General features: G+C 51.3%; 7 protein-coding genes across 7 annotated transcripts; 2 read left to right on the forward strand and 5 right to left on the reverse strand.

Moving 5' to 3' along the window:
• Positions 1 to 211: 211 nt before the first annotated feature.
• CTRU02_207372 (uncharacterized protein) lies at positions 212 to 2,894 on the forward strand (the record flags this gene model as incomplete). Its single annotated transcript, XM_036719239.1, has 2 exons — positions 212 to 1,184; positions 1,240 to 2,894. 2 exons carry the CDS (start codon positions 212 to 214, stop codon positions 2,892 to 2,894), a joined length of 2,628 nt encoding a protein of 875 aa, XP_036588946.1.
• A 680-nt stretch (positions 2,895 to 3,574) lies between these two features.
• Positions 3,575 to 5,105, reverse strand: CTRU02_207373 (translation elongation factor EF-1 alpha; the record flags this gene model as incomplete). Its single annotated transcript, XM_036719238.1, has 3 exons — positions 3,575 to 4,683; positions 4,779 to 4,902; positions 4,956 to 5,105. 3 exons carry the CDS (start codon positions 5,103 to 5,105, stop codon positions 3,575 to 3,577), a joined length of 1,383 nt encoding a protein of 460 aa, XP_036588945.1.
• Positions 5,106 to 8,162: 3,057 nt separating this feature from the next.
• On the reverse strand, positions 8,163 to 9,233 carry CTRU02_207374 (GNAT family; the record flags this gene model as incomplete). Its single annotated transcript, XM_036719237.1, has 1 exon — positions 8,163 to 9,233. One exon carries the CDS (start codon positions 9,231 to 9,233, stop codon positions 8,163 to 8,165), a length of 1,071 nt encoding a protein of 356 aa, XP_036588944.1.
• Positions 9,234 to 10,389: 1,156 nt separating this feature from the next.
• Positions 10,390 to 13,044, reverse strand: CTRU02_207375 (uncharacterized protein; the record flags this gene model as incomplete). The annotated part of the gene is made up of 4 exons (XM_036719236.1): positions 10,390 to 11,837; positions 11,890 to 12,090; positions 12,140 to 12,660; positions 12,863 to 13,044. The coding sequence occupies 4 exons, from the start codon at positions 13,042 to 13,044 to the stop codon at positions 10,390 to 10,392; spliced, it is 2,352 nt and encodes a 783-aa protein (XP_036588943.1).
• Positions 13,045 to 14,429: 1,385 nt separating this feature from the next.
• CTRU02_207376 (ectonucleotide pyrophosphatase phosphodiesterase family member 1) lies at positions 14,430 to 16,802 on the forward strand (the record flags this gene model as incomplete). Its single annotated transcript, XM_036719235.1, has 2 exons — positions 14,430 to 16,275; positions 16,330 to 16,802. 2 exons carry the CDS (start codon positions 14,430 to 14,432, stop codon positions 16,800 to 16,802), a joined length of 2,319 nt encoding a protein of 772 aa, XP_036588942.1.
• A 2,128-nt stretch (positions 16,803 to 18,930) lies between these two features.
• On the reverse strand, positions 18,931 to 19,119 carry CTRU02_207377 (uncharacterized protein; the record flags this gene model as incomplete). Its single annotated transcript, XM_070204879.1, has 1 exon — positions 18,931 to 19,119. The coding sequence occupies one exon, from the start codon at positions 19,117 to 19,119 to the stop codon at positions 18,931 to 18,933; it is 189 nt and encodes a 62-aa protein (XP_070061412.1).
• Positions 19,120 to 22,325: 3,206 nt separating this feature from the next.
• On the reverse strand, positions 22,326 to 23,381 carry CTRU02_207378 (short chain dehydrogenase; the record flags this gene model as incomplete). The annotated part of the gene is made up of 1 exon (XM_036719234.1): positions 22,326 to 23,381. One exon carries the CDS (start codon positions 23,379 to 23,381, stop codon positions 22,326 to 22,328), a length of 1,056 nt encoding a protein of 351 aa, XP_036588941.1.
• Between the last annotated feature and the right edge of the window lie 389 nt (positions 23,382 to 23,770).

The following is a 23,770-nucleotide window of genomic DNA, read 5'->3' on the forward strand; positions in this document are numbered from 1 at the left end:
TCGTAAAGTTTGCTTGCGCGATGGCCATACAATCAGATCTACGCGACGCGACTGGTGGGTGGCACTTTACTTCGCGATTTCTTATCTAATCTCTTATCTTATCTCTGAAGCTTGTCGCAAAATTTGGGAGCTTCGCCTTAACAATGCTTCTATGATCGCAACAGACTTGCATGATTGTACCAGAACTGTCTAGTGTTCCTCTTCTTTTCAAATGATTTCTCGAGCAGCACTTGCTCGAAGTGTTTGTCTGCGATGTCAATTGCGACTCCTCGACCGGCCCAGGGCTCTCAGCTCTCTCCGAACACCCCCTTTTCGATCCGAGTTCCTCCAGCGAAGGCAATACAGTTCTGAATCCGCCTGGGACCGACTTGAGGCAAATTCAAAAGAGCAGAAGGCCGAAACTATTCGAGAGAGGAAATCTACCAGCAGCTTTTCGTTTAAAGATGAACCAGCTTCAAAGCCAGCCGGGCCCCCTTCAAATCACACCACGACAGTGGAAGAAGATGCCGTGCCGACCAAGCATAACGAGACCGAGTCTGAGGCTTCTACAGAGGCGACACCGAAGAAAGACAGTCCTCTACTGTTCAAAAAGTACAATTCTAGGGAGCGTCGCGACCACAAGCGTATAGGCAACCGCCAGGTGTATCTCGAGCGTGAGCACCTCGATGTCAGCATGCTCGGCGAGAAGGCAAGGACTATCGTCATGCGCGATTCGAGAAACCAGAAAAGCATCACCCAACTACCCATTGAGGAGCTTCTTCCTCCTGAGCAGCTTGATATCGCATCGAGACTTGAAGCCGAGGAGAAGGATCTTAGCATGGAGGAGGCACTTGGCAATATTGATGAGTTGCGTCCCAGCGACCCTATCCTCTACCAGCACCAATTTGACGAACTGCTGGAGGTGCTGGCCAATGGTTTCACCATTGCACAACTGAGGACCTATTTGATCGCCGCAAGCTCGACGGCTTTGAAGATGCCTCAGCAGAAAGAGGCGGAATACAGTTGGCTCGAAGCACAGTGGCCATGGACCCCATTGCAAAAGATCGAGGTTGTCGGGTCACCCAAGGAGAGGATGTGCATCACTCTGTTGAAGGAAGCCTGGCAACTTAAGATCAGGGAGATGGTTGATGGCAAGGGCGTCTTTGCTGCCAAGGTGAAGGAAAGATTACTGGCCCTGTTGGCAAGTTAGTGACAAGAGATCCTATGAGTAAGGTTTAGGCATGGACTGACAAGACATAGGAGACGATAAGAGACTTGCCTCCATTAGACAAACCTACCTCGATGCGGGCGAGAAGATACAGATCTCTAGATCGCGCGTGAGAATTCTCGCATCCAAGGCCAAGACGGAGACGATTTTAAAGAAGCTCGACGAGGCTGCTCAGGACATCGTTGTCAAAGAATTCGAAGCTGGGTGGATCACCAGCAACGGCGCTGACGCTGCGCTCTTGGAGCACTTGGGCCAACACACCAATACATTCATTACTTACAACAAGGCCAACGCGAAGGCAAGTGTTCATTTTTGGCATAGCATGTCTTCTCATCTAACAGTACATCAGATCAATGTCTCATGGTTCAAGGACGCGACTGCCGAGGAAGGCCAAGAACCTCAGGACAACGTTGTCCAGCGCCTCCTTTACACCGCTCTTCACCCCAGGGACGCTTCTATCAACCTCAAATACCCCGAAGACAATGATGGCAGACTCGTCCCCGAAGTCCGAGGACGCGAGAAACTCTCATGGAAAGATAAACTCACGCAATGGTCTCGTTGGGTGAAACCAACAGGCCGTGTCGGATCTTTACAGCCTGAAGTTAACCTCGATAGCAAAGATGTTCTATCGCGACCACTTCAAGCACTACCACAAGACTTGGATGGGCCCTGGAGCAAGCCTTACAGCCCGATATTTGCCAGCTTCGGACACGTTCTTCATAAGGGCGGTGACAATTTCAGTCTTGTCGCAGCCGCGAAGAGCACAAACCACATTTTCTCGCCTACCTCTCCGCCTCCTGCCAATCTTGCCTCCTTGTCCAAAGCTGTCACCTCGTCCAAGCCAGTCACGACTTCCCTCATTCTCAGCTTCCGTCCTCATCCTTCTGAGGATAAGAAAGTAACCCGTAATCTCCCCCAACTTCTCGAGCTTCATCTCACCGTACCCGAAGACCTTCCTGAAGGTCCCCTTTCTTGGGACGCATGCCCCAAGCGTCTCGTCGCAGTGCTGGACCAAAACTTTACCGACATCGCGTATCCTTCCCAGCCAATCGACCTTCGCCTCTCCCAGCCCGCACTGACGACCATGTCCCCGCCCGCTCTTGATACCTCTCCATTCCGCGAGTATATCGAGGCAGCAAAGCTAGATCTCCTGGCAGGCCGTCTTGGCCCTCCCTCCGAAATCACACTTTCCGAACTTCCCTCCACAAGTAACGGCAAATCAATTTCCAAGCCGGCAAAGTATATGTTCGTAGGCCTGGAGATGCGACGCACACTGGACGTTGAATATGAGGGGCATAGACTTCAGTACACGAGTATCCAGGCAGGTCATCATGGTGGTCGACGCGCGGAGATGGTTCTAGAAGCCACGCCTGTAGACGGTTCATTGTCTGAGAAGGATCAGGAAACATACATGCAAAAATACCTGGCTCTGGTCCAGGATTTGGCTCAAGGAGAGGTTGTCAAGTGGGTTGGAGAGAGGAACCCAGCGGCAGAGCATGTAGGAAAAGACAAGGTGGTGGAAAAGGCCGCGGCGGAGGAAGCCGGCTTGGAAGGAAATCAGGAGCCTCGCATATCTGAGCTCTTTGAATCACTGCTGTTCCCCGCCAAGGAACAAGATGCTAAGACAGAGGTGGCGAATGGAGTACAGGAGCAAGATGTAAAAGCAGCGCCTACTAACGATGGATAATGAGAAGGAGAAGCCGAAGGGGAGGGGCGGACTGTAAGATACAAAGTGGCGGAATGCTGTATATCAACTGTAAAATATACTAAATATATAAGAGATATGCTCAATCAGCAACGCTTTACGATACATGTCAAGGAGACCAATTGAGAACAATAGGAAGCCAGGTGAGGATCAAATATAATGAGATGCATGTATGGCTTGCGTTGAATTCACCACAGGCGAGGACGTTGGGGGAGCGGGGCAGCAAGTACGTATACCTAGCCATTCACAAGGATGCCTACAGATTCAGCAGCAACGAGGCTGAGCAGTGGCATACAAATACTGGTTGAGACACGTGAGACAAAATTAGTGGGATTTTAATGACACGGGCAACAGGACAACGAGTTACGCATTTCAACCAACAAACTGACAAAAGTATCACGAGAAACATCACATGAACGGGAACCAAAGATTTAACTGGGGAATCACTTCTAGGACTCTATTTTTAGTGCTTTCAAGCACGTATCGTGAGAAGTTTTTGACGTAGAATCATCCTGTCCATCCTTCCTCCCAATGTTCGTGCTCCGAGCCATATCATGTGTCCTCATGCCACGCAAAGGGAATTCGTAAAGCCATAGAAGTGAGTATCCATGGCGGGTGTGCCACGGGCGTACTCAAAACCCAACCCTGGTGAGTTAAGTCGCTTATTTCTTAGCAGCCTTGGCAGCGGACTTGGTGACCTTGCCGGAACCGCCAGCAGACTTGTCGACGGACTTGATGACACCGACGGCGACGGTCTGACGCATGTCACGGACGGCGAAACGGCCCAGAGGGGGGTAGTCGGTGAAAGCCTCAACGCACATGGGCTTGGAGGGAACCATCTTGACGATGGCGGCGTCACCAGACTTGATGAACTTGGGGTTGTTCTCAACGGACTTGCCGGTACGTCTGTCAATCTTCTCGAGGATCTCGGAGAACTTGCAGGCAATGTGGGCAGTGTGGCAGTCAAGAACGGGGGCGTAGCCAGCACCGACCTGACCGGGGTGGTTAAGGACGATAACCTGGGCGTTGAAGGAAGCAGCGCCAGCAGGGGGGTCGTTCTTGGAGTCACCGGCAACGTTACCACGGCGAATGTCCTTGACGGAGACGTTCTTCACGTTGAAACCAACGTTGTCACCGGGGACACCCTCAGAGAGCTGCTCGTGGTGCATCTCGACGGACTTGACTTCAGTGGTGACGTTGGCAGGGGCGAAGGTAACGACCATACCGGGCTTGAGGACACCAGTCTCGATACGGCCGACGGGCACAGTGCCGATACCACCGATCTTGTAGACATCCTGGAGGGGAAGACGGAGGGGCTTGTCGGTGGGACGCTTGGGGGGCTCAATGGAGTCAATGGCCTCAAGAAGGGTCTTGCCGGTGACCTTGCCACCCTTGCCCTCCTTCTCCCAGCCCTTGTACCAAGAAGCGTTGGTGGTGGGGGCCAGCATGTTGTCACCGTGGAAACCGGAGATGGGGACGAAGGCGACGGTCTTGGGGTTGTAGCCGACCTTCTTGATGAAGTTGGAGGTCTCCTTGATGATCTCCTGGTAACGGTCCTCAGACCACTTGGTGGTGTCCATCTTGTTGATGGCAACGATGAGCTGCTTGACACCGAGGGTGTAGGCGAGCAGAGCGTGCTCACGGGTCTGGCCATCCTTGGAGATACCAGCCTCGAACTCACCAGTACCGGCAGCGATAATGAGGATAGCGCAGTCGGCCTGGGAAGTACCAGTGATCATGTTCTTGATGAAGTCACGGTGACCGGGAGCGTCTGGTGTCTGTTAGTGCTTGTCACACGGAAAATTTTTCACACACACACAAAAATCTTGGGGCTAAATTCTGTGCGATAGATGAGGTTAAACTTACCAATGACGGTGACATAGTACTTGGGAGTCTCGAACTTCCAGAGGGCAATGTCGATGGTGATACCACGCTCACGCTCGGCCTTGAGCTTGTCAAGAACCCAGGCGTACTTGAAGGAACCCTTGCCCTGTAGAATTTATTAGCACCAGTTTTGGTAACATCGATGAGGTGAAATCATACCAACTCGGCGGCCTCCTTCTCGAACTTCTCGATGGTACGCTTGTCGATACCACCGCACTGGTAGATCAAGTGACCAGTGGTGGTCGACTTGCCAGAGTCGACGTGGCCGATAACGACGACGTTGATGTGAGTCTTGTCCTCCTTACCCATTTTGGCGGATTATCGGAATACGAAGTTAAAAGGTAATGAAGTTGGGATCTGTTGATGAGAAAGCTGTCAGTCTTGATGAAATCTTGATGAGGGGAGAGGTGGTATTACTTGGCAGATGGGATGCAAAAAATCACCGGTATGCGCTGACGGGGAGAGGAAAGGAAGAAGTCGAGAGAAATTCGGAGGGGTGTGAAGGGCTTAAGTACGATTGTTGATGGATTGTGGTGGTGGTGGGGGATGGGACCTCAGACTTTTCGAGGAGGGGTAAGTACGCAAATTCTGCTGCGGCGGGGCGGTCGATTTAGTGGGTCTAGGCTGCTTCCAGGTGAATGCCCTAGAATTATACCACACGCCAGCGATTTTTATTATTTTTTTTCGGACGAGATTGTGGGCTTTGATTGGCCGAGACGTGTCAAAATCTGAGAAGTTGGCAAGTACCTCTGCACAGTAACAGCCTGGTAGCTCCATGTCTCGTCGTGTACCTCCCCGCCACTCGACCCCACCAAGCGACCCCCTCTACTCCTCTACAAACTGTTCATCGCAAAAGAGCGGTATTGGTACCTGCCTTGTAGAGTGGTTTCATTGATTATCACTATTGATGCTGTTTTTTTTTTTCCATTGGTAATTTTTTAGATTCGTCAAACTACGCCAATGGTGACCATATATAGGTGACATGTCAAGCTGTCAAGGGGCCGTGCCATGATATCAGAAACGAGGGGCACAGAAAAAAAAAAATGGAGGGGCATTTCTTCGTTATGCTGTTCGCGGGGCAACACCTCGCAAACGGGTAGGTACACAGTAGCATGCCGCCAGCAGCTCTCATGGCCTCACCTCCCACCCCACTCTGAGAGCTCCAGACTTTTGGCCGCAGATCTAGGTGATGTCAATTTGCTGGCTCAGCAGAATTATCAGCTCTCTCCATCGCAATGAATTTTCCAAGCGGGAGCTAATTGCCCGTGTCATCTTAGGTTCTTCTTACGGCGGCAAGGAGGGGCTACTGGGGCCGCCTGCGTTGTCGAGTTTGGCCACCTCACCTCACTTCACCTCGCTCGGGGCCCGTCTCAACTTGCAGCCTGCCTGGCCGTGGTGCTCACCTCCCCTTTCGGTCGCAGGCGCCAGCGGCAGTCCAGACAACACACATGGGAAAAAAATTCTCGTGCTTTGTCCCGAATGCCAGTGGCTACGGGCGAGGGACTTGGATATACTTCTCCGGCGATAAGGCTCTCATGGCTTTCATTCTGCCCCTCCACCCCTCCTCACCCCTGTCAGTCAGCAAGGTTGCCGCGCAGCCCAACCTGGAACCCCAGTGCGTCCCAGGTCTGAGCCCAACCCTTCTTCCGGCATGAGTCACGTATCTGGCACTCTGGCACGGCTACAGTCTGCAGCATAGTGCAATGAGACCATGGTCTATCCTCCCATGAACCAAGGCTCCTCCGTGAGGCCTGTCCTTGCCGCTGGTCTCGTCTGTGCCTCAGCCCCTGTCGCTGTCTTCTCCTCCAACATAGTGTAAATTCTGTGTGAACACACACACACACATCTTCTTATGATCATCCGTCGAAAGCGCAAATGCTTGTGGCAACGATAATCGGCAAGGGAGGCAAGCCCAGGCCTCTTATGACCGCACGGCAACCAAACCCCCTGGCTCACACCGAAGACGCATCAGTCCAAAAGTGTGGCTGTTGGACGGCAGACGGGCACCGGCTAATGCGGGGTTATTCGAGCTTGAGAGAGGAAAAAAAACAATAGAAAGACAAAAATTTCTGATCGTGCTCGCAAAGGAGCGGACCAGGGTGGCGACAAGATCCAGGGTGACGTGCAGCACATTAAGCGCCTGCGCCGCCAACAAGGGCAATATTTTTTTTTACCCAAGAGGGGCGGTAGCATTACATGATGCACGTTGCCATGGCGCCGGTCTTTCCATAGTGTCCATATGTCTAAACTAAATAGCAAAAAACACATAACGAGATGGGAGGAGGCGATTTTTCTAACCTTGCTGCAAGATTGTCCAACCAACCCAAGATGCATACCGTTGCCTTCCTCCTGCTTTGCTATGGATACTACGGGACCAAAGGGAAGTGAGGGGCAAAAAAGGTTATCGATAAGATAAGCGTCTGAGACATCAGCTTAACCACGTGATCTGCAAGTCAAAGTTACCGCAAGCTTCGTTTTTCCTGACTTTATTTTGCTGGGTGCTTTTACACTACGGGAAAATTGACACCTGCCATTGTTTACAACTCAATCAGTCCAGGCACTTGGATGAAGTGGCGTCGTGTGCGGCCCCACTCTGAGGTGGACGGTCTCTATTGTGTCACTTGGTTAGGCCAAGACTTGGCCTGGCGACCGTCTCCTGCCCTCGGAGCTAGCCAAAACTTACAACAACCTCTATCGAGCTCACTACATCAAGATTGAAAGGCATTCTTGCCTGTATGTTTCCAGCTGCTTGACCCTGATAATAGAGATCGCCCCTGGCTGACAGATTATTTAGCCAGGTAATTGACTTGAAAATCTCCTGTCCCGAAGGGTAACGGCCTAATGGAGCCAACTTCCAAAAGAAAGCTTGCTCTCTGCAACAATCCTGCCTCTAGTTTGCAAGGCGATCTTACCGTTCATGTTCGAGTTGGCCGAACGAGGGCTTCGTCGATTTTATACAAACGACACACGAGCCTTTCCCCTTGTGCCTCTTGCCGAGTCGATCGAGAATTATACACGTGACAGAAATGACCAGAATATTTTCAGTTTACCTCGGCTCGTCTAAAGTCGTAGAAGACCATGGAATCCTCTTCAGCAGTGAATACGGCACATTAGATCGAGGCTCTTTATTTGAGCTCTTTAGCATCTGTATATCGAGCGCAAGGGCATCATAGCCGACAAAGGTTCTCATCGGTGGTGAGCTTCAGATGGCTACTACCTCCTCCCGCGGTATCTTCCAATTCGTGCGAGGTTGACCTTTTTGACCGTGAGCTATTGCTGCTAAAATCCGTGTGAAAAACATTCATAACCAGAAAATAACTGGGATATCGTTGTCGTCTATTCGTCAAGCTACATCTAAGACCCATTCTAGCACCATGCATAGTATTCATTGTCCTCCCACACAGCCTCTCCTTGGCCCTTCCAACGCAAGCTTGGTATACTTCCATCAAGTCTCTCGTCAAAAACCACTCTGACGGCGCCATCAGTCCGATCGCTCACCGTCTTAGCCGACGCCGAGACGCCCTCATCCGGGTTCCACACCAACACCTTGGCCAAACCCCAATCTGAGGCCTCAAGCACTGCAGCATGCAGCAGCGCAGTAACGTCAGCCTCGGGATCACCCGCCACACGGAGGACCTTGAGCTTCTTCTCGCGGAAGTCGTGGTCCCAGTACACCCACGCTTTGCCATCGGCCGTGATAGCTCCGCGGTTCACCACCTCGCGGCCGACAAGTTCCTTAGCCATGAAGCCGTCACGGGTGAAGTGCCACAAGGCCTGCGCGGCTGAGGGCGCAAATGCGACGTGGGTCTTGCCGTCGTCCGGCAGGCTCTCAAGCTTCTTCCTCAAAGACTCCGTATCCTTCTCGCAGAGAGCGGGGACCTCGTCCGCGGAGAGGTAACGGACACCCTCCGGTGGCGTAGGTTGCACGACCGATGTATCATCGAGGATCAGCGAAACCTGGAGGGATGGATACACGGCCCAGCCCATCTGAGCGTAGTATACTGTCCCGATGTCGCTGTATAGTGCGCTCGCCTTGGAGTCAGCGTCCATGGCCTCCTTCAAGCGGGTCAAGAGGAGCGTAGCCATGCCGTGACCGCGGTGGGACGGGTTGGTGTACACGGAAGCGATGGCGTAGGCCTTCTCCTCTCTAACTGCCGAAGAGGAGGCTTCGCGAACGAAGAGAGTCTTCGCAGTTGCCTCGCAGGAGGAGATGATGTGCTCAGGTTCAGCCGGGTCAAAAAGGACATAGTAGTTACAGTTTGCTGAGAGCTCCGTCTTGGAGAGTGCCGTCTCACGCGCGATGTAAGCCTCGATGGACATGGGAGGAGCCCATGAGACGCCATTCAGGCGCCATGCGGCCTCACGCTGCGCGGGAGTTGCAGAAGCAAATTTGACATTCTTCTCCGACTTGGGTCGAGTTGTGATAAGGTCAGCCATCTTTTAGGGATGTATGAGATCGATGACGGGAGTTGACTAATATAGTTGACTTGGCGCAAGAGGCTGTTCGTATCAAGCGTTTTCGAGGTCGTAACAACTTTGCAACGATGTTGTCTAGTTAGAACGATAACTATCGGGGCATGCAAGATCTTTTTGTGGCCTCAAGTATTTGAATCTCACGGGGAACCGTTGTAAATCGGTCGTCGCTAAGGCGGGTGTGATGAGGCTGCGCGCTGAAGTCAACCTGAGCTCATGGATGGTTGGCAGACTCGCGGGCAGTCTGGCGGGCTTTGTAAAGGCTCGAAGGACCTTCCACAGCGGGGTTAGGGGCCAAACACCCCACTATACCAGAGCGCTGGAGCTGGGGTATGCTAGGCCCACGCCCTTCTCCCAACCATGGTTTCCACTTCCTCCCACCTTCATGAGAACCCAATGCGACTGCGGGAAATCTGTCCCACGGGGTGCCGACTGAGCTGAGAAAGCCAGCTCAACCTCCTATTCGTTGCAGAGATGTGGCTTGCTTTGAGCGCTGTCGGGGGACAGGCATGGCCACACCACATCTTTGGAGCTGGGCCAGGGTCTTGCTGAAGTAGGCAAGTTGAAATCAATAGCTTGTGGTCAGCCGCTCCAGGGCATCACAGCGGAATAAACCGCCCGATGATATCCTCATTATGTTTTCGACGGTCTTAGTTATGGGTAGGATTTAAACTCTACTAGAAACCGTTGCATTAGAGCTTCGTCTTCATGGCTTGGTACAAAGATCATATCAACAGGACTTGTTGCTGAGCTACTTTTGATAAATATAATGCACTTCGAAAACAAAATCGACCAAAATATGAAAAACAAATATTACCAGAACGAATGTACAGAGGGTCTAAATTGCCAACAAGTACAAGTACGAACAACGGAAAATGTAAAGCCGACAATGATGGGGGATTTTGAATGTTACAACCGACTCAGTCGAAGGAACCAATAATGCGGACCAAACCTTATCGGCAACTCGTACAAAAGGTCCAAGGCCTCTTTGAGTTGGGGTTCAATAGCTGTCCCATAGCTAAACAGAGAGACAAAATAAGACAAGCATCAGCGGCAGGATTCATGATATGTTTATATCTACTGACATATAACTCGTTAGTATTTCATTATGATGTTCACCTCATGTCGAATCTTCCTGCGAGGCTAGAGCCTCTATCAAATCCTGGAACCCGATCTCAATCGCTGTCGTGATACCACCCGCCACTAATTCCTTATCGTCAGAAAAGGTATCCTTCCACCGACCACTCTTCCCAAAATACGTCTTTACGAGATAAACAAATAGAGTCTTTGCTTGGCCCTCCCCTTCAGGACTTTCCTCCCAGTATTCTTCGAGAACAGCAGCCAGCAACGTTTCTATTTGACTGCAAAACATCTCGCTGGTTCCTGGCCGAATGGCATCTTGCAGGTCTTCCCAGATGGCCGCCCGCTGGGCCTCGGTCAACTGGCGGGATCCCAGTTCTTTCTCTTGCATGAACACGAGCCTCTGAAGCCTCTTCTTCAGTCGACTTTTGATATCGGGTGGCAGGTGGATGTCGACGATGTCGATATGTCGCTGGATCTGTTCTCGTAACGTGTTCATAGACCATTCATTTCCGGTCCACTTTGAAATCGCGGCGACCCAGTGCTTAGCATCCACGTCGGAGAAGGGCTTCTTGGTAATCTGTCGCTTTGATTCCTTGTTCTCTTCCTGATTACTCGTCTCCTTCTTTGTGTCTTTGGCTTTCTCGGCAACTGCCTTGGCAGCGTGGTGAATGCTCTCTATTAGTTGGGCGAGAGCGATGCCAATTACGGCATACCGAACCTCTCGCCATACCGTTTCCCAGAGGAGGTCCTGAATGGTATTTGAAACCTTTTTGCGATCTTGAAGTTCTAACACCAGAACATGATGCATGGCATCTGTGGTCGTCAGTGACGGATGCACGTCGTACTTGTCGTCCAGGTTGATAACGTCGTCCGTTCTGGCAAACTCGTCGCTGAACGGGTGAATAAGCGTGACATTTATCGCCGGTCCCTTCCAAGTCTTCGCCATGGAAACGAATTTCCCGACGATGGCCGCCTCCTCATCGCCCACCGATCCTATAGTTATGTATACCATGCAACCACCGAGTACGGTGGTTAGATATAGGAAAAAGTTCCAAAGCGCGCGGGGCGAGTTATTAGCCTCCCTGAATTGCTCCAAGTCCAAACCGGCTTCGACCATCACCTCGGTCTTTTGGAAGAGTATTTGGTCAATAAGTGAGGCTATGGCAGACTGCGCTGTCATGCCACGGGTCCAGATAAGATAGGCAGAAGGGACGTTGGACGCGAGAGTCCGCTGTTGCTTCTTCCAGATCAGGGCATGCTGAGGATCCGGGGCGTCGCATTCTGCCTGTATCACCTTCGTCTCGTGCGAGTAGCCCGATGGCACATATCTTTGCTCCATTTTAAACCATTCCACCCACGCCTTTGAGGTTGTCGTCTTGTACGTGGATTCCAGCTCCTGGTGGTACCCCGCCTCGAGCTCAAATCCTTGGAAGAGATTCTTTTTAATGGCAGCGAAAAGTGAGGCGGATGGATCTTCGGCCATAGCTGGTACGTGTTAGTTGTCCATACCTGCCAGAAGGAATGCCGGGCTACCGACCTTTAAAGCCTTGGTACATCTGGTGCTTCTGCAACGGGAGGACCGTTTGATAACGGGCTATTGAATGGCTCGTCATGGCATGTCTGACATGCAGGCAGACATTAGCATCCTCTTTGATTTCTTCTTGAATTTTCTTCATCTTGGCTAGTAGGTCGCCGTATCTGACATCGAATGGCTGCAAAAAGTCCGTCATAGCCCTTTCTGCTAAGTTGTAAGCTTGTGTCTCATCATCAGCATGTCTCACACGTACTTATCGAACTTTTCTTGGAGTCTTTGATAACTTTTTCCAGGAACTCTGCAATAGCCTCGTAGAGATCGGTCGTGAACTCCGTCATTCGTGGTATAGGATACAATTTAGCATACGCCCTGATTCTTTCCAAACTCCGACCGATATCGATGATCACTTCGAATACTTTAGAGAGGGCTTCGGAGCTGTTTTTCGACATCTGGAACCGGTAAGTAACTACAGGATTATGAACAGACGGGTCTTTTACGAGTAGTATAAACTTCAGTCCACCCCATATCAGCGGCAGACCTGAGAAGTCCGCTTGAGACAGAATATCAAAGACTCCCTGGTAGTGATCAAGGGATCTGACGAATCGTTGCATCTTCTTCTGGTCCAGAGTCGTCTCTTTCGCCTCTTGGACCTGCTTGGCGACATCGCAGAGCTCTTGTTTGCCATTTTGACTCGTAAGTATGTTGGTGGCGCCTTCGTCCTTGAGGAGAGTTTGCAGCGACTTGACGGCTTTCGCGTAGGCGGTCTCAGCCTTACTAGAAATGCCAATCAGTTGCTGCTGGTGCGTTTGGTCTTACATGCGCATCTTCCGCTTTTTCTATGTCCTTGTTCACTCCTTCCTTTGTAGTGCTTATTCATATATCAATCTAACCCGTCCTCCAGCCGGGTCGGTGGCGGAGGGGCAGTAGAAAAAGGAAACTTGCGACAGCATCGACGACGGTTTGCGAGACAACTTACTCGTAAGTTGACCCAGCATTTTGAACATCATCTTCTTTTGCTGGATCCGAAAAGCGCCGAATGACCTCGTCGCGAGGATTCCATGGAACAACAGGGCTAGCGACAGTCGTCGGGCTCCCATCGACGCGACTCCATGAGGGCGTTCGGAACACAACCGTGTTCAAAGAGGGTTTCTTGTACATGGTGCCGCAGCATGCCGGCGAGGCTTGGCATCAAACTAGGTGTTGTAGAAAAGAAATATCGCGTAGACAGGCGCTACTTCAAACGCTTACACACACTGAACTCGATTCTCTAACAAGATGAATGCATCGTGAATAACGTTTTCCTGGAAGCCCCAAAAACCACCGGAGAAAGCGGGAGCAGTAGGACTGCGAAGGCAAGGCTCCAGAGAAACAGCTAAAGAAATGCCCGCCAAACATAAGGGAGAAACCCTCCGGAGGGCCTCGACAAGGCCATGCACCAGCTCCGGGCTTTCCACGATTATTTCTTGCAGGGGAACGCAATCGTAGGGCGGGGTGTATGAGACAGAGTGAGAAGGGTGAGCTTAGAGAATATTGCTTCTTGGATAGAAGCTGCCAATCAGCATCAAGGTATGGCCCCGTGATACCCGTTGCAGCCTCAGTTTGTGGCGCGGAAAGGAAACAAGCCTTTTCCCCCTTTGGGCGAACCCTTGTCACTCAATGATAGACAATCAGCAACGAAAGAGGTCAGAGACAAGACGAGAAACATGGCAAGGCAGATATACAAGGCGGTATTCAAAGGCCCCATCTACAGACAATCTTCACAATATAATGAGGAAGACCATCAACCATGCTTTCGAGTATCATCGAGACCTCTTCATATTCCACTTGGGACACACACACACACCCCCGTACTGCCTCGCTCATCACCAAGGATCAAATCGTATCTAGAATGGATGCAATGCAGGCATCGTTATCACCAATGTGGAGTTTCTTCCAAACATGGGTATCAGTTCGTCTGCCACCTCGCTCGATTGCCATTGGAGGCAGTGTGCCATTATTGATTTCATGGGGTACTAGCGCCAATCCTCCCGCTGGCTGAGGTGCGTGGAGGGCGAGTACCCAAAGCACGAGATCACAAGCGCTAGGAGCTGTCAGGGCGAGTAGAAAAATGCCTGGTTGGCCTTCGCCCTCGCATTTGAATGAACATAAATACTAAGGTGCGTTGAGGGGGTTGCTTGAGGGGAGATGGGAGGAACTGCGAGGGTGACAGGTGGGCCTACTAGTACAGTCGCCAGAGGATGAACAAATAAGATCGGCCCAACTGGGAAGATTTCCTAAACAGGCAACAAAGGCGGGGCAACTCTAACTTACCCAATGATAGCGGCCCGCAGAGGACCCTGAGCAGCGGAAATGGAGCATCTTAATCACCGCGATAAGCCTTGTGCCATCCAGGTGGTATCCATCCATTACAGGGGTCTCTGTAAGAGAAGAAATTCGGCTCCGTCTTTAAACCATACAAAAAAACCACGTCGCACTCCTGGGTTCATGACCTAGAACGTCGATTTGCATTTTGGCAATCGCGACAATACGCAGCGCCGATAAGAATGCCGACGCGAGGCTTTAACACGCAGTCCCGAGGAGGCCGCGACACGGCGAGCCTCCTTGCCCCCTCCAGCTACGACGACGACGCCTCATCCTTGCACAGCAGCCGAAGCGATCAGGAGACCGACAGCGACGATGACCAACTGCAACAACGAGCGCGTAACAGCCGGGAGCTGCGCGCTGCCGATAGCATGTTATTCATGGAGGAGGACGAGGTCGACAAGCTCATTACCGATACGCGCAAGAAGAAGCAAGATCTCCAACGCCGAGGATCTGGCCTCGCTGTTCCGAACCCGATGAAGCTTTTCAGCCGCAGCGCCGACGATGCGCGTCCTGGATCTAGCAATGGGTCGACAGAAGATCTCCTTAGTGAGAAGGACAAAAGGCATCAACGCCGTACAAGGAGGAAGCAGAAAAAGGAGCGCCTCATGGAGCAGGCCATCCATGGGGAGGACGGTGAGCTGATGTACGAGATGGAGGAGGGGGGCATGAAAGAAGGTAGCTCAACCGGCGAGAGCAGCGAACGAGAGGACAGCGACGAGCTCGACCGACAAAGACTGAAGATGCTTGACAAGTCAAAGCTGGATAAGAGACGGGGCTGGCGCAGGTGGCTGTTCATCCATAGCATGATTGCGATTGGTTTCGCCATCCTGGTGCTGGTGGCATGGAAGCTGTCGCTGAATAGGAAGTCAGCGCACAAGGCAGACTTTGCCAGCAACGGCACCGCCCTATTTGCGCCGACGACCATCATCATTAGTCTCGACGGCTTCCGCGCTGACTTCCTGCAACGTGGACTGACGCCGAGACTCAATGCTTTTGTCAAGGAGGGCGTTTCACCAAAGTACATGCTCCCGTCGTTCCCTTCAGTTACTTTCCCGAACCACTACACGCTTGCCACTGGGCTTTACCCAGAAAGCCACGGCATCGTCGGAAATACTTTCTGGGACCCGGACATGCAGGCCGAGTTTTACTACACCGACCCGGCACGAAGTCTTGATGCGAAGTGGTGGAATGGCGAGCCATTCTGGGCCACTGCCGAGAGGCAGGGTATTCGATCTGCCATTCACATGTGGCCGGGCAGCGAGGCCCATATTCTGGGTATTGAGCCTACCTTCCTGGACAGATTCAATGCAAAGGAGGCTCTCGACAACAAAGTCAGCAGGATTCTGGAGTTCCTCGACAAGCCAGGCATGGAGGACAAGACGGCCAAGGTAGAGGATATGCGCCCTCAGCTCATTGCCGCCTACGTGCCCAACGTCGATTCAGACGGCCACAGATACGGGCCCAACAGCACGGAGATCCGCTCTACCATCCAGGCAGCCGATGCCATGATGGACCAGCTGTTCCTCGGCTTGGAGCAGCGGAACCTCACTGGCATCGTCAATGTTATTGTTGTTTCCGACCACGGCATGGCCACCACTGACACTACACGAGTCCTACAGCTTGAGGATCTTGTTGACGCCTCCAAGATTGAGCACACCGACGGCTGGCCTCTATACGGTCTCAGGCCCAAGAACCCTGATGACCTTCAGGGGCTCTACGATGGACTGGCTGAGAAGGCCAAGACCAACCCGAACTTTGAAGTTTACCTCCGCGATGTCAACATGCCCGAGCGCTACCATTTCTCCAAAAACAAACGCATTGCACCTCTGTGGATTGTGCCCAAGACTGGCTGGGCCATTGTTAAGAAGGAGGAGATGGATGTTGCCAAGGCGCTGAAGGATGGCACTGTGTACAACCCTCGTGGATTGCATGGTTATGATCATGAGCACCCGTTGATGCGTGCTATTTTCATCGCTCGTGGACCGGCTTTTCCTCACCCGCCCAACAGTCAGATTGACGCCTTCCGTAAGTTTGCCCTCGGATCACTTAATTTGCCAAGTTTGAATTAACACAAGACAGAAAACATCAACGTCTACAACATTCTTTGCGACTCTGTTGGTCTCATCCCGGAGCCGAACAACGGAACCTTGCGCCTCCCCCTCTCGCCCATTGGAACTCATGCGGACGAGGACGCCCCGAAGGAACTTGAAGATCCCGTATCTGCATACACTACCTCGCAGCTCCCCGCATCCAAGATCGCTGTTCCAACCGTCGCTTCGTCGGTAGCTCAGTCAGCGACGCAGGCTGCTGAGCCCGACAATACTATCCAAGTTGACCCTCCCCAATCATCGTCGACAAGCACTGCGGCTCCAGGTGAAGAAGACGGGGATAGCAATGGCTCAGACGACGACGCCGTTGAGAAAGGTAAGGAGGCCCTTAAGGGGCTCTGGGACTGGCTTGCAGATAAATTTGGCAAGATTTGGGGCAAGATTAAGGGTAATAAGGATGATAAGGATGATAAGAAGTCGGACGACACAGAGGAGTCAGATTAATGACCTCCTTGCATCTCGGTGGGCTTGGTTATGCTTTGGCGTTAAGGTTTGGGCGGCATGTCTGGTTTACGTTGATACTCCCATGGCAGATTTCATTTGTGTTATAGACTGTACTATCTCTGTTGTTCGGGGAATGAGTCGGAAGATTACGTTTCTGGTCCAGGCTACCAGTCCAAGTAAGATAATATAAACAAAGAGGCTTATTTGTATGGTCACTGGTTGCACTTCCAGAGCCTTTATATCGGCCATGACAGGTCCGGAAATGATGCTGGTCCAGATCTACCGGTAGCTGTAATCCTACTCCCGCAAGCTGGCTCAACTCTCTCAGAAACATCTGCTTAATAGCCGTCCCTTGCCCAACGGCCGGCCACACGCATCTTGCGCGTCGAGCCATGGAGGGGCCACCTCATCTCATATTTACAGCAAGCTCACTTTATTCGCAAGGAGGCTTCAACAACTCTGCTATGTGTTCCGTCAACACCGGCGAATCGGACACGATTTATAACCTCCTAACCCTTCAGAAACCTTGAGTTGAAGAGTCGGAGAGAAGGAGACTACTAAGAGCGTGGTTTGGAGCTTCTTTTTAAAGCATATTTCGGCAGGGTCAGACAAGGAAACGACCAAGGTAACATCTAGTAATCATCTGCGCCAATCTAGTACGATGTCAAATTTTATTGGAATCCGCATTTCAACATGTAGATGCGTTGGTCGCCGGACCAGGTTGATGCGGATGATAAGCCATCGTCAGAGTTTCAATTCTAGGTCACTTTGTCAAGTTGTACAAGTTGTACAAGACATGGGCTTCTGGAGCCACATGAGCACCTATATTCAGTAAATTGCTAAGTCCAGCGTCTGAAATTCATCTCACTGCTGATCCTGTCAAATTTGACGTTTCACTGCTCACCCAGCCTCGCGCCCGCATGCTGCAGTGCACCGTAGGCTGTCTCATTACCGCCACAACTCCTCTTTCCTCCCCTTGGCTAAATATACATCTCCGTCGTGGTAGTAACAGAGAAATCGATGCAGTGCGACGTGATAGTGCAAGAATCCCTTAAGCCTGCCGAGATTGGCGTCCTGAACACGAGCGCTTCTGGTGGAAGGGTTCTGCCAACACACTCACGATTGCAGTGTTACTGGTCCCGTCAGAGGTGGAAGGGTGCAAGTTTGAAAGATGCAGCCGTAAAAACGTCAATGATGTGGTATTTCGCATTTACCGGGTTTCCTTACAACCAACAGAAGCAAACACATTGGCTTTTGTGTCTAAAGTGTATGCGCGGAGTGTAGTTGGTTATTGGCATATGACTAACCGCCCTATAGTAACTATTGCGCCATCGGTCGGGGGCCTTTCGTCCTCACCACCAACAGGATAACTATGAGCCCGCTCGAAGGCAACCAATCACCGAGTGGTCTGGCGACAAAAGGGGCATATGTACGGTTGTTACGTCAATGAGAATTCGACAACACTTCAACAACACTAAATATGTCGTCTCTACAGTCTTCGCATACCACGCATTCAAGGCGCTACTACTACCATCGGAACTGAATGAGTATGTAAGTTTTGCCTGCGTTTTGTTCAACGTTTAGGTGGTCTGGGTCCCCCGGTCTCCGTTCAATCTGAATGGGACATTTTCTTTCGGATTTTTGGAGAGCAAAACCACAGTCTGAGAATGCAAACTACAATATGGGACTCCCCAACAGTATGGAGGTCACCCGCCAAAACAATGTAGCGTAGCTGGTTGAAGAAAATTGCCTGAATTCGTATTACTTCCCTCGATTCCTTGTTATTCTCGGAGGAGCTCCTACGGAGCTGCTTAGAACGAAAATCCTTCCACCAAAAGAAGTCAAGTCGCTGTGGGACCATATCCACTGCGTCTACATAACAAGGTAGTAAAATGGACTATTTAGTAGGCACTAGTTCCCTAAGAACAAGTCATTCACCACGGGGCCTAATCATTTAGTGGACCTGAGATTACCATACTATAGTCTTATCAAGCTACTGCTACCATCGCCCGGGCAGAGCATCTCAAAGGATGCCTATAGACATTGTAGCCATAACGCAATAGTACATGATATCCTCGCTGAGTAGAAACCCGCCACACTCTGTCTTGTTCCATCATCAGTATACCCCTTAGCACGGGTACGAGCTGCATTGGGTGGCGATGCAGCAGATGTGCTTTCCGTTCTTGCATGGGTTGCACCAAGATTGGCGTGCCGTCAATTCCTCACCCAACAGGGCTACTACTTCGGGGCTCGCAACCGGGGAGGCCGTCACGGCAACAGCTGCCAGCGCGCTCAGGACAAAGGTAGTGAACTGCATTGTGTTTTTTGGTGTCGTTTGGAACCTCGGAAGAGTAGAGGAGCTGTGTCGAGGTTAATCATTTGTCCATGGTCTAAATATACAAGGCTTTCAGGCTTACTTACAACTTAGGTATGGATTGAGTAGCTGGAAGAGTGATCCTGTGCTTTGAAGATACAAAAGAAGGAGGCATGGGAACTGAGGAAGTGGGCAGGCTTTTATAACTCGTTTCTCGCCTGACATCTTCATTCCATCCTCAACTATTCAGGAAAGTCCTATTCTCATTCTAGAGTAACCTGAGAGTCGATACCTGCTTCGACGTCAAAATGCTTTAGGCGCGCAAACCATCTCCTCTGGCAAATAATCCTCGTTAATTTTCCACGAACAGTATTTGCGTTCTTCGTATTTCGTTTGTTGTCGACATACTCTTTGCGACTAAGTCGTTCGAATCCTCCCTCTAATCTACCAATAGCATGAAACGGACGTTTTAGGCGAGGGTTGTTGAAGGATTCAGATACTACGTAGTATGCCTTCTAACTTTCCCCGCATACGGCGCATGCTGACCGTTATCCACCTTGCCTCGAAGAGACTGTCCTCTGATGATTTTGATTAGTGCGCTTGGCTTAGCAGAGCCTGAGAACACAACTTACCCCCCTTGCAGAATAACATCGACCTTTCGAGTATAAACTCCAAGTTAAGTTAGAGGAAGGAGTTAGACGACCCGCTCCAGTAGTCGGCCGCTGATCGGGCGGGTAAATACCCCACGGGGAAGCCATGGACATTCTCTAGGGGGACAACACAAAGGCCATGGGCTGATCTCCACGGGGTTGAACAACAAGCGTTGGGCAAATAATCAGAGGCTACCTGTGGTACGCTGCAGCCTACCTCTAAGTAATATACTATAGAACAAGTAACTGCATACCTTATGATAATATTGGGATGAGTTACAACGTCACCAACTAAGGAGCTCAGTACAACCGCAGAACGCTTCAGGGACTTCCCAACCCACCCCCTTTAGTGTTTTCTAAGTGGTCTAGTAAGCATTAAGAAGTCAGTGGGGACCCTACTATGTCACAAAATAACTGTAGCATTTACTGTACCTTGCTCCCAGACACATCTCACGCGCACATTACCACATAGTTGAAGATTATGCCGAGCTTCCGATACCATCGTTCGTTTATTCTGGATGTGTCACAACCTACCCCGCTCGACAACACGTGCCTCGAATTCGTCTCTCGTGAGTCCTCATTCTTGCCGCAGATCTCAACCGTTCGTGGCAGTTCAATGTGCCGAAGTTGCGGAGGAGCGCCAGTGTGTACAGAGCCCGTGTTCCACGGCGTCACAGACGCATCTCATTCCTATGGGATTCAGACTAATGCCAAGCCAGGGTTTGACTTCCAGCAAGAGCATCGATAATAGCGGTGCTAGTAACATTAAGAGATCTCGGGATAGGTCTAAAGAGGCTGGGTTCCTGTCGGAGCAGAATGGGCCGACTACTACCGAACTGGTCGTCGTAAAATGAGCCGAGCACCACTTCTAGGACCTAAGGATTGCCGTTGAGTAAGGTTCCACGGTCCTGGAGGTCAAAAGACCGTTCTTAAGCAGATGATGGACACTACTTTTCTCGTCCTACCATGAGAGAACTGGATGGCATGTTAGCAAACAGGCAGCAAAGACCGCACACGGCGAATGCGCCACGCGTGCGCTCCGATCTGGAAACCGACCAAGCTCAGTAAGAGTGCTAATACACTGTTACTGAGCGCTAGGGTTTGCACGACTCCGCAAGGAAGGATGATGAACGTCTTCGTCTTCAAATGTCTTCAAGTCCTGGCCAGAAAATCTGCTTTCTATGATCTCGAACTGGTATCGCAGTGCCGTGGAAAGAGCTGACTGAGTTGCAAATTGCTGCAAGCAAAGCTGGAGAACGACACTCTCATCGGTGTCCATAGCAGATACAGCTGTTTAGAAAGCACAAACATGAGTGAGAAGACGACAGTCCAATATCAGACAGTGACGGAAGACTTGTCCTTCGAAACAAAAGGATCCAGAGCTGCATTTTCCTGTTGCTGAGCTCAAAGCTCTTAGAAATCGGGCCTTAGCTGAGTATCCCATTCTTTCCAATCTATTTCAGCCTGTTAGCTAGGACTTGGGGATACGTGACTCTAAACCCTTTTCTTTTCTAGACTCTACCGTGGTATTATAAAATGGGCTTGGTCATAGAATGACAATGTGTGCAGGATACTGTCCGTTATTTCCTGCACTTAGGCTCTATACATGCAGATCACGAACTACTTCCAGTGCCCAAGTGCAAGCTGAAAGGCCTCCGTTAGAGTTGACGGGCTGGATCGAATCAGACACTCGCTTACAGTGTAACATTTTACGTCCAGTACCATGTAGATGAAGACGTATGCGTCTTTCGCCTGCTTTTTCTTGTGGAAATCATCGTCACATGCCCTAGGGACAGAGTTAATTGCATCCACTCATTCTTCGAAGTCAGAGTAGATCCTCAGTTCACGGTGTTTGCTCAGTCTCGGACCCAAGCCAAGAAGTGCCAAGCTCTGCGGAAACAGATTCAAGTTCTCACCGGGGTATGTATTCGGAAGCAGTATGCCGACAAAAGATGCGGTCCTAGTTGCTCTTCTGGTTCCCCATTCTGATTCTACCACAAAGCCCCAGCTTGTAAGCATTGAAAAATTCCTCGAGAGCTACAACATGAACACAGAATCGGGGAGGCTCGTTCCCGTAACCTTCATTGTATTATATGGGCAAAATACTCACTTCCTTCATCGCGGCGAGATTCAAATTGTCGGCGCAGGCTACCGGAGGAATCATACGTGGACTGTGGCCAACAATGTGCGTATACATGCCTCGTGGCCAGGCGTAGAAGAATTCTCATTGAATGCGATGACATTGAAGTACTTGATTTAAGAGGGAACAAGAGCTGTGAAACTTGTTCAAGCACTTCAACAACGCCTTTGTCAGTTCACACCCTCCCTTTGTCTTCATCAAGGCGAGGATGAGTACGGCTACAGAAACTCTCTCAAGACTACTGAATCCGGGCTGAGAGCCAGCAGCATCCCAGTGGGATCTATCCAAGAACACACGACCATGACCTTTTCCTGGTTCTATAATATCCGTGACAAAGTTCTCTATCTATCATTAAGTGGCAAAACATGGCCGATCCCACCTCCTTTTACTCCTTGGTACACCCTCCCAGAAGCGTACACTCACCTCCGGACCAAAATACCAAAACAATCCTTGACCCAGTCAAACCAACCCTTCATCGACTCGACCGTGTTCAAAATCCTCACCCACCGCCACACAAAGGCCTCGCAGTCCTTGTAATCATGAGCATACACATCCCACGCCGCAACCTCCTGGTCGATCCCCCTCTCCTTATCCGCGACCTTTGGACCCACGAGCAACGCCCTACCGATAACCTTCTCGTCGGCGACAAGCCGCGTCGCAGCGTCAACCACATCCTCGAACTTGGCGCCGCCTGCGCTGCCCCCGAGCAGGACGGCCTCGCCCGCAGCGGGGAACATGTTGCTCTCGCTGATGAAGTACGGACATATCATGTTCAGCCGCACGCGGTGCGTCATATACGCCGTCGCGCGCATGGCGCGGAATAGTCCCGTCACGGCGTGCTTGGACATTGCATACGGCGTCTGTCCGGGGAGGTGGACCACGCCGGCGACGGAGCCGAGGAGCAGGATACACCTGTCTTTCGCGGTGTCTTTGGCGTCGTCCCTCTTGCCGTTACGCGGGAGCCAGAACATGCCGAGGTGCGTGGTGTAGCTCATACCCGTGATGTTGACATTAATGGTCTTTGTAGACGGTTCACGGGGTGCGTCCGGGTCCGATTTGGACGGGACGGGGTTGTCGAAGGCCTGGTTCGCGGCGACGAGGTTGATGCCGGCGTTGGCGACGACAACATCAATAGCTCCATTGGGGGGCAGGCGTGCGGCGTCCTTGAAAAATGCAACCTGCGAGTCCCAAGACGTAACATCGCATGTGAGAAAGTGGTGAGAGCCCTTGGGGTGCTTGGTGCGAAGGGTGGCGATGAGGGCTTCACCTTCTGCGGCCTTGATGTCGCCGATGATAATATTGGCTCCGTGGGAAGCCCACTCCTGGGCAAGGGCGGCGCCGATACCAAGAGAACCTCCGGTGATAAGTACCGTCTTGGAAGAAAGGGAAGACGGGTCGTACGGCTTCGTCGTGTCCACGGGGTCAGAGAGGCCCGTTATAGACTGGAGGTCGTGATATCCTTCTTCGACCATCATGCCAGGCGGTGAGACTTTCAAGGGGCGTTGGGATTGTTGAGCTGCAATAAGCGCAGGATATCCGTAGCCGAGCAGGGTTGATCTTGCCCAACGATAATAGCAAATTGAGCGTCAGGGAAAAGAAAGAGAGGGATAGAACAAAGGAAAAAACCCAGCTGTAAGATATATAGAAGCTGAAATATCAGGATGATATCGCGCAGTTGGAAAATGTGAGGGATAGCCTAAGGGAGAAGGGAAGATTTTTTTCAATGCTCAACCACCGAGCTGACTGCATCCCAACAATATGCTCAGCACACACGCAAGATCCCGATTCCCTCGCTGTGGCTGGCGACCATGGCATAAATGACTTGGCGTAGCCCCATAACATGCGCCGAAAGCTGTATAGTACA

Source organism: Colletotrichum truncatum, assembly GCF_014235925.2.
Source record: "Colletotrichum truncatum strain CMES1059 chromosome Unknown Contig_0004, whole genome shotgun sequence".
NCBI lineage: Eukaryota > Fungi > Ascomycota > Sordariomycetes > Glomerellales > Glomerellaceae > Colletotrichum > Colletotrichum truncatum.